Here is a 9609-nt window from a genome sequence, read left to right as displayed (position 1 = left end):
AGCACCACTAACAGCACCACCACCACCAGCACCAACACCACCAGCACCAAGACCACCATCAGCAGGGGCAGAAAACACAGCCTCTTGTGAATCCCTGAGTGAAGCCAAACCGATCGCTAATCGAGCGACGATCACCAATGGGGGTTTCGCAGTGTGATTTCCAAAAAGGAAGAAATGCCCATTCCCGCGAGCCACGGGGGCGTATGAGTAACGCGGTGTGTACTTTAGGTACCGCTCGCAAGCACACACATACTCACACGAACACAGCAGACAAACAGATGCACGCACACACTCGTGCGAGCAGGTAGCGCATAAAGTATTCCCCTAGGTAGCCGCAATGCCACTGCAACTGTATTGGTGCGGTCGTGTGGCTCGCGCTCGCGTCTCGCAGCGGCGATTTAGCCCACGAACCTGTCGATCAATCGTCAGTCGTCCGCCGAGAGCCCAGCGATAAGGTAGTTCCGCTACGCTCCGCAACCTACAGACGCAGTAAAGCATACACGTTTATATATACACACACATATATATATATATATAGCGAGCTCGAGCATCGGAAAGCCGAACGATCGATCCTGCTGCTTCGTGCCGAGTCGTTTCGGTCTTTTAATCGCACTGCAGCCAGAACCTGCTGCTCATTCGTCTGCCGCATTTCGTAGCGTGAGGTTCTATCGCTCCGCTTTGATAAACCGAAACGAAAACAGCAAGAGAACTCTCAGAAACAATACCATTTTACGTGCTTCTCTGCGACGCTGCGCGAAAGTGAAACCAAGTGAACTTGAATATTAAATATAACTGTCAACGGAATTCGACTGAAACGCTAAAACAGCAGTGAACTCATATATTGCAAGGAGCAGCAAATTCAGATTTGCTGCCAAGTGAAACCCAAACTGTGCCTCAAACTCAACAAACAATATCTGACCGAAATGGTTACCGGCGTAACAGCAGCCAACATGACCAACGTTCTGGGCACCGCCGTTGTGCCGGCCCAGCTCAAGGAGACGCCGCTCAAAAGTGACCGTCGGGTAAGTGTCTATCGAGGAAACCAAGCTCGAAAAACCCAAGACCTCAAAACATTCCCCGCAATGGATTAAATCAGAACCGCTAGTTCCCCCGAAATCTGTGGATTAAATGAACCGAAGCAAACCAAACCAAATCGAGAATTCCCCTAATTGAGAGCCACCCACTTCGAGCTCAAGTTGATTTCCATTCGCGACTGTGGGCGGCGACTGGCCCCATCAATCCCGCTGCCCAAATGCATTTCCTTTTTAGCCATCTCCCACATGGCTGGTTGGGAATAAAAAAAGAAAAACAACCTGAGCCAGACCAAAAAAAGAGCGCAACCGCCGTCGGCGCGCCAACACAAAGCGAATTTATCTCGCGTCGCGTTGGTGGCATTTACTATATGGCATATGGCATACTACTCCGACTACACACGCTCCATCCATTCATGAGTGCCGCCCAAAATTGGCTGGCGCAACTGCCCACCAGCTTCCCAGATTCGGATTCGGATTTGGACTCGGATTCGGAATCGGATTCGGCTTCCACTTGGCGCGTGCGTCGCGTGGTGGCTGCAATTGTCGGTCATCAGCCGCCGTTTTTGGCCATTCGAGCGGCACCGGTTCATTGAGTTGGCCAGCAAAAAAAAGCTGACTTGTACGTGTCCAAATTTGGCAACTTGTGCTCCCTAGATAATAATGTACCTAGTTTTGTCATCTTCGAATTTTCCGCTTTGACCTTGTCGCATTCTCTTTTTTTTTTTGCGCTCATACCTGGTTGGTTTATTTATAGCCACTGGCTGTAATTTATAACCGCCAAACTATATTTAAATAAATGCCTCGGCCGAGTGGCGCTATAAATAGAGCACGCGCCGTGCGACTAAATTTGGCCGCCAGCCAGTCAATTCGCTCCCCGCAGATCCCCCAGATCCTCACCAGCCACCGCCGCCTCCTCCTTGATCTCAGCCCATCCAAATGTAGACCCATGCAGCTTACTCTATTTTTGGGTCGCTGCATGAGGTCAAATTAACCATGCGAAAGCCGTGACTAATCGATGTTTTTTCCATTTCTTGCCTCTTGCAGTCGAACAAGCCCATCATGGAGAAACGCCGACGTGCCCGTATTAACAACTGTCTCAATGAACTCAAAACTCTGATTCTGGATGCCACCAAAAAAGACGTAAGTATCTGACAAGATCACAAAAAAAAATATAAGTTTTTCAATTAATAAAACACTCGAAAAACATCTAAACTATTTTTGTTAAATTTTACTAATTTCCGAATTATTTTCTCTCTACTTTTAGCCGGCTCGCCACTCCAAATTGGAAAAGGCCGACATTCTGGAGAAGACAGTGAAGCATCTGCAGGAGCTGCAGCGCCAGCAGGCAGCCATGCAGCAGGCCGCCGATCCCAAGATTGTGAACAAATTCAAGGCCGGATTCGCCGACTGTGTGAACGAGGTTAGCCGCTTTCCCGGCATCGAGCCCGCCCAGCGTCGTCGCCTGCTGCAGCACCTGAGCAACTGCATCAATGGCGTGAAGACGGAGCTGCACCAGCAGCAGCGCCAGCAGCAACAACAGTCCATCCACGCCCAGATGCTGCCCTCGCCGCCCAGTTCGCCGGAGCAGGATAGCCAGCAGGCGGCAGCGGCGCCCTACCTCTTTGGCCAGATCCAGCAGACGGCCAGCGGTTACTTTCTGCCCAATGGCATGCAGGTGATCCCCACCAAGCTGCCCAACGGCAGCATTGCCCTCGTTCTGCCCCAGAGCCTGCCCCAGCAGCAGCAGCAACAGTTGCTGCAGCACCAGCAACAGCAGCAGCAGCAACTCGCCGCCGCCGCCGCAGCAGCGGCCGCAGCAGCAGCACAGCAGCAACCCATGTTGGTTAGCATGCCACAGCGCACCGCCAGCACCGGTTCCGCCAGCTCGCACTCCTCCGCCGGTTACGAGTCGGCGCCCGGAAGCAGCAGCAGCTGCAGCTACGCACCGCCCAGTCCGGCCAACTCCAGCTACGAGCCCATGGACATCAAGCCATCGGTCATCCAGCGCGTGCCCATGGATCAGCAGCCCCTGTCGCTGGTGATCAAGAAGCAGATCAAGGAGGAGGAGCAGCCCTGGCGGCCCTGGTAGAGGGTGTCTATTGTATATGCACATATGCAGTTGAAGATAGCCCCCTATCGAATCTCCCGCTTTTAAGACTGACCCCCCCACAACTCATCCAACTCATCCAACTCACAACTCATCCAACTCACACAGGCGCAGGCGTTGTGCGCATGCGCGTAGACATTTCACATCATTCGCCGGGATTGCGCAAATGTTGCTTTGAAGTGTTGCAAACATGCGAATCCTAACTCGGTCCACGGGCTTCGTCGGCTCAGTTTCCTCGCTTATATCCTGGAAACCCGCCGGCGAGACTAAGGTCCTTCATCAGACGCACCCACACACACACACACAAACACACACAAACACACACAAACACACAAACGTTGTTATAATTTATTTATTATTATATTATGTAATCGATTTGAGAGAACGGTATTCTACCAGGACATCGCCAAACTACCTCAGTCCAAGTACTTGGTGTTGAATTGCCTCATGTATCATGTATTACTCTTTGAATAACAGCAAATCAGCGAAAGTCTTCCAAAAACACACTCACCGCAAATCGAAATGTGAAAAGAAAAAAACACTTGAAAAGCTGAAATACTTTTTATGAAAAAGATAAACGCAAAAGCATATAACTCTTACACATAGACGTATGTACATCTCCATTTAAGTATAGGTTTTGTACCATAGCCAGCTAAGCTAAGCCGCTTAGTTATTTCTCTCGCTCTTAAGTCTAATCAAAGAATAATTATATTTATAAAACACAAAAATCTATTCGTAAGGCCACGTGATATAGTGAACATAATGAGCTTCTAAGAAAAACAAAACAAGAATTTTATGCAAGCAAAAGCAAAAAAATCAACAAGAAAGAAAAAAACAAACAAACAACACACTAAAAAGAAATAAATTTAAAAGATTCTACTAAAAAATCAAATACGCAAAACAGTTTCGTTATTCTGGTTGTTGGGTTATCTTTTACTGGGGTCTTTTTTAAACGGGTGAAAGTCCCATGTTGTTTATTTTTAGAGGTTAAACGGTCAGAGTGACAAGAGACTTATCGAGCCCCCCGACGACTTATGACTTATCGTAGCAAATTTCGACGCTAATTATAATGACCATGCATGGCCATGGTGAAATTCATTCCGCTGGAGAGGATCGACGATACTACACTGCAACTACTACGTTTTAAGGGGCTCGATTGTGGTCGTTTCTGCTAATGTAATCGGCACGACGGGTTGAAGGTTTCTTTGTGGCCAGAGCGTAACGGATATAGATATATGTGTGCCATAAATATTATATGGGAATGCTTTGATTTTCACACATCCGTTTGATAAGCCAGGAATTCTAGCAGCTGTGACGAATAGTATTTCAAAATATTTTGCATTTCAACCATTGATTTTGCATGCAAAGTTTTGCTGCAAAAGTTAAGTCGCAAAAGAGTGTATTTTGAAATTCAACGCAGGTTAGCTCTAATTGCAGTAAGCCAAAAATTCCTTTGGCTGATGATTCAGCATAATACCGAATTTTATAGGCATATGGAATTTCCAGAGGTTGGCCAATATACACGTAGCCATAGCCGCAGGAAAGTCGATCCGGATCGCGTTGGTTGGAACTCAATCGGATATCGCCATGGATCATGTATGGCTGATAACGATGGAACTTCCCTGGAAATATCCACTTCACTCCATTCCAGTGCAGTGATATACTCGCATACAAGTTAATCAGTCATTAGGGAAATCTGTTGCCCAGTGGCAACCGAACCGAGTCACGCCCTTCAATTCACATATTCACATAGCACCCCCGCCACTCTTATCTAAGCAAATCCCTGGGCCATTAATCGTCATGCTCGTGACAAAAGTTTCCGCGAAGTCTGCGGAAAAAATACCGCATCATGCTGATAATATGAGTGCGATAAAGCGGATAAGTGTATAAATTTGTTTTCCCATTTGCTGGTGAATCAAGTGCAGAGTTTGCCTGCCACTCCCGTGATGCAATGCGTCTGAATCTGGGCCTACTCTCATTCGCCGCATGACTAGATCCCACATTCACTCGCCAGCTATTCACAAAAATAACTCGTGCAACCTCAAAGTCCGGGGAAAATTGTCGTGAAAACAAAGTAAAGATTGCACGCAGCCAACGCCGTTCAGATGTCGCATGTTCTGGAATCTGAACAGTACACTGGAAACACGCTTCGAGAAAAGTCCGATTGGTGGTTGAGTGGTTGGGTGGTTGGGTGGTTGGGTGGTTGGGTGGTTGCATGACCAGGCTGTTGCCCCACTGAACCGAAAGTGCACTTGATTAGTCATTAGTGGGTTACCGACTTTCGGCCCATTAATGAGGATTACTCATCGCAGCTCGTCTAGCTGGAAATAGCCTCAAAAAATTTGCCAGCATGTCTGCTAATTTACAAAGAAATCGCCATTGGGGGAATAAAAAGCGCCCACTGAGTCATCATCGTTCGCTTTAATTGGCGAAAATCTGTTTTCATTGGGGGACCAAATTTGAATTTAAATTTTCTAATCAGAAAACCCCCCAAAAAAATAACTCATTGGTCTTAGCCTTTTGGGATTTTAAAGTAATGGTTTTTATTAAATGACTAATGTATGTATATCAAGGGAGCCTGAATCAGAATGAAATGTGCAGTGTTTGTGCTTATATAAGAATAACATTTACCCATCACATTTATTAGTAATGCAATCCTTTAATGATAGATACAATAAAGTTCCTTAAACTATTAGTAATAAAATGAAATGTACCTACTGGTTGAAAACAAACAAATATAAAATCTTTGCTTGCATATTATACCAATTGTTTGCTTTCTTGATGGGCTATATTTTTTAGATATTTCAGTAAGGTTTTTTAAAAACCTTAAGTGCTACCTATAATTCATGCATGCTACCTAATTTCCAGATCAGAACTCTGTGCAAATTGCAATTTGCATAGCCGCATTCCTTCGACGGCAGTCAGCATGTCGTCCCATTTTTGGTTCCGCTTGAAAGTCGGTGGTCCTTCAATTTGATCTGCTTGGCAACGCCAGCAGTCACTCCACTCCACAAAACGAATTTGCCACAGTTGCGCACAAATGAAATCGAAATTAAAGAACTTCGGGGTACTTGGTACTTGGTACTGGGTACTGTGTTCTTGTGGGTTTCACTTGGGTTGTGATTTGGTGGTAGGGAAGTCTGAGAAGTCAGGGAACTCAGGGTCTGGTGCGACATTTGAGGCTATTCGCAACTGCGTGGAATGCCGCCAGTCGCCAGTTGTCACGTTTTGCTCTGACAAATGACCCCAAAAATGAATGAAAAAACAAAGCTGTTTGTTTACGACGACTCGTGTAGCATTCCGTGGAATTGTGTGCGGCATGGAGCAGCTCACTTCGCATCGCATCGCACCACACCACACCACACCACTCTACTCCAGTTCACTCCACTTCATTCATGGTAATTGAAGATCGCTTCGTCGTCGTCGCAGATTTTTCGGCGAATTGCCGCCCAGATAATCCGGAGTTGAAGTCGCCATTGGCATAGGAGGCTGCAGCTGGTGAATACGGGGAGTACGCATAAACAAGTTGAATGACCCAAAAATTTCGCGACTCTAATGCCAATTCCACTTCCACTACCACTTCCCTACCAGCCAATTGGCAATGTCAAATGCGAGCCAAGTTTAATGACTCGCCGACTGCTCTTGACACCCGCACTGACTTTGTTTGGATTATTATTGTGATTGGTATATTTTCGGTGTTTCGAGCTTTGTTTACCATGGGCTTTTGAACGCGTTTTGCGAGTCTTGATTAGAGGCAACGCATATGAAATGAGCGCGAGTCCCGTGAACGGGGATCTCGGAAATGTTAGGTGCTATTGAACCATGTGCGGCGGTTCAAGGAGATTGAGATTCAACGAGATTCATGAGATTCTAGCTGCTAACTGGGCCTAAACACAGTTACACAGACGGCAAGGTCGTTTTGTCTGGTTTCGGCTGGTATTTTGTTTTTTTTTTGTTTTGTTTTTAGTTGTATTGCTTCTGGGCTAGCAGACGTGCTCAGCATAGACAAGCGACGGCATCGAATTCGGTGACTTTGACATTCAACTCGCTGTTCGGTGGTTCAAGTGGCACTAGCCAAACCACTCCCGAACCCCAAACCACGAACCCCGAACCACCATCCCAACCACTGAGCAAGGTCAGTTCGCTAACTAACTCCAGTTCACCTACTTTACACCTTACACTGCGCCATTAAAATTCCGGTGGGGGTGTTTACACACTCTATCGCTGATAGGGCAAACCACCAAACCACCTAAGTTGAGCCACCGAAGGGAACCACCACCACCACCACCTTATCACCTTGAGCGGCACGTGACCGCCCCATTCCGGTGATCATAGTGGTGCGAACCAATTCCACCGAGCAACCTGATCGTATGCCATTGGATCCTTGGGGTTGGGGGCTGGCTTCACCTGATGTAAATATCAACGGTGCTTCGATATATGTACATACATGCATCACTCCAAACTCACTTGCAGAATTGCAGAGAGAAAAATATACTAGTAAAAGAATGTAATTCTAATATAATAATAATTCACTGGCTTCTTCTTTGTAGTTCTTTAATTACACTAGCTCAAAGTTTATTGTTAAATTTGAATTTTTATCAGTGCACTCATTTTCATTTCTCTGTATTTGTTTTGCATTCCGTTTTTGAGTTGCGTTCTGTGCTGTGCATAAACTTGCAGAGCCCGTGCATAGGAAACTGCAGGCCACGCAAAATATTTCACATAAATAAATATAGCCGTTTATTTTGGGAAATTGAAACAAGCAATACCAAGTGGAAAAAGTAAATAAATATACAAATAAATAAGGCAATGCAGCTAATACGCCAACGGAACCCACTTGAATCACGTTTTCTGTCACGCAATTTGAGTTCTTTCATTGAAACTGATTTGAAAATGGAAATGGCGCAGTATACTGGGCATACGGTCTTGGTGGCTCCACACTCCCAATGCCCCCACTTCCATTACCTTCACCCAAACGGTTGTTGACTTGTCAAGTGGAGTGGTGGAGAAAAAGAGTGAGCGATATGGGGGCTTCGCACCAGGAGTGGGTTAAGTCCAAAATGGGGAATTAATTGGGCAGCTTCTGGTTGATAGTGGTCAGCGTTTGCGGCGCTCATTTGCCGCATAATCTGATAAGGCGGATTTAGCGTTTTTGAGTGTTAGCCACAGTTATAGCCAAACTACACAGTCTTCAGTCTAGACGTTATCATTGGTAATTGGCCATATCTTTGGTGAAATGCTTGGAATGTTAATGGAACTCTTACAGGTGCAGAGGAGTCTATTGCGTTTCAAAAACTTAACTTCAGTAACAAGTCTTAAGTACTTGAAGTACCTAAAAAAATGGTTGTATTTAACGTTTATATATTACTTTTACGTTTCGAAAGAAAACGAAATAACTGGCCGGAGACATTACTCATACGCCACTGATGCAATCTTAAAGCTGGCCAAAATTACTAAGGCTCCTGCATTACTGGTCTAATCTGCGATATGTGTCACTTTAGAATATCGCAATACTTAGCAGCTGGGAACTGCTAACAGGTGTCTAAGCTCCGCGGGTTTTAGGTGGAGCGCCGTCATTCTTATCGGTTTCGCACTGTCGGCGAACCAAAAGCACAAGCTGCTGAATTAAACAGAAAAAGAAAAAACTTTGGTGCGCGTGCCAGAGGAAAATGCCATTGCTGTGGGATTGGGGCTGTCTGGGAGGCTGGAAGACTGGGAGACTGGGGCCTGACCCATTGCACCGCAAGTGGAAAATTTTCATGGTTTACATCAACGGCTCGAGACCCGCCAATGAGAAGTGTCAACATGTGCTCGTCTGATTAGCACCGCCAAAGTCATCGCGGTTTCGGTTTCGGGGACGGGACGTCAATCGTCGACCAGGTGCCAGTCGCGGTCGCCGTCCCCGTTGCCGCTGGTGTTTCCATCGAATTGTGGATCCACTCGGAGGTTTGGCCCCGGGGAATTCACGCCCACTCCCACTCCCACTTCCATTCCCGATCCCAATCCCATACCCACTTCCACTCCCAGTGCCAGTTGCAGACCCACTCTAGAGACACCCTCTGCTCCGCCGGAAATTAACACTCATCTCCGCAGGTCTGCTGATTACAGAGAGAAATTACAAAGCTAAATGGGAAAATTCTCAAATCCAAGTAAAATTGATGCTTGATTTTATTATTAAAATCCAAAAAAAGTATTCAAAGCCCAAGTATCTCAAAGAACAAAGATTTAAAGAACAAGACAAGCCATCTTTGTAATTCTACACTACACAATATTTATAAGCTGAAATTGATTTAAAATATATTTTATTTTAACGAGTAAAGAACACAGACACATTAATTATAATAATTCGAATTTGTGGTATACCGAACAAATGTTTAGAAGTGATATAGTGAGCACTCCCAAAACAATCTCCACTAAACTTTGAACAAATTTGAAAGTAAGTGGGATCACTGACATGTATTAGGTTTT

The 9609-nt window shown here is 45.8% G+C and overlaps 1 protein-coding gene across 1 annotated transcript; it reads left to right on the top strand.

Annotated features, from left to right (window-relative positions):
* Positions 1 to 421: 421 nt before the first annotated feature.
* LOC120449065 (protein hairy) lies at positions 422 to 4033 on the top strand. The gene is made up of 3 exons (XM_039631361.2): positions 422 to 1022; positions 2079 to 2174; positions 2299 to 4033. Exons 1-3 carry the CDS (start codon positions 924 to 926, stop codon positions 3121 to 3123), a joined length of 1020 nt encoding a protein of 339 aa, XP_039487295.1. The 5' UTR covers positions 422 to 923; the 3' UTR covers positions 3124 to 4033.
* Positions 4034 to 9609: the final 5576 nt, after the last annotated feature.

Source organism: Drosophila santomea, chromosome 3L (assembly GCF_016746245.2).
Source record: "Drosophila santomea strain STO CAGO 1482 chromosome 3L, Prin_Dsan_1.1, whole genome shotgun sequence".
NCBI classification, from domain to species: Eukaryota; Metazoa; Arthropoda; class Insecta; order Diptera; family Drosophilidae; genus Drosophila; species Drosophila santomea.
The sequence above is the reverse complement of the archived record's forward strand: the minus strand, read 5'-3'. Positions and strand labels throughout refer to the sequence as shown.

Bases quoted from the DNA above. Each gene is read 5' to 3' on its own strand.
- LOC120449065 (XM_039631361.2), top strand. From the start codon at position 924: ATGGTTACCGGCGTAACAGCAGCCAACATGACCAACGTTCTGGGCACC. The intron at 1,023-2,078 runs GTAAGTGTCTAT...TGCCTCTTGCAG, and splicing joins CGCTCAAAAGTGACCGTCGG to TCGAACAAGCCCATCATGGA. The intron at 2,175-2,298 runs GTAAGTATCTGA...CTCTACTTTTAG, and splicing joins TGGATGCCACCAAAAAAGAC to CCGGCTCGCCACTCCAAATT.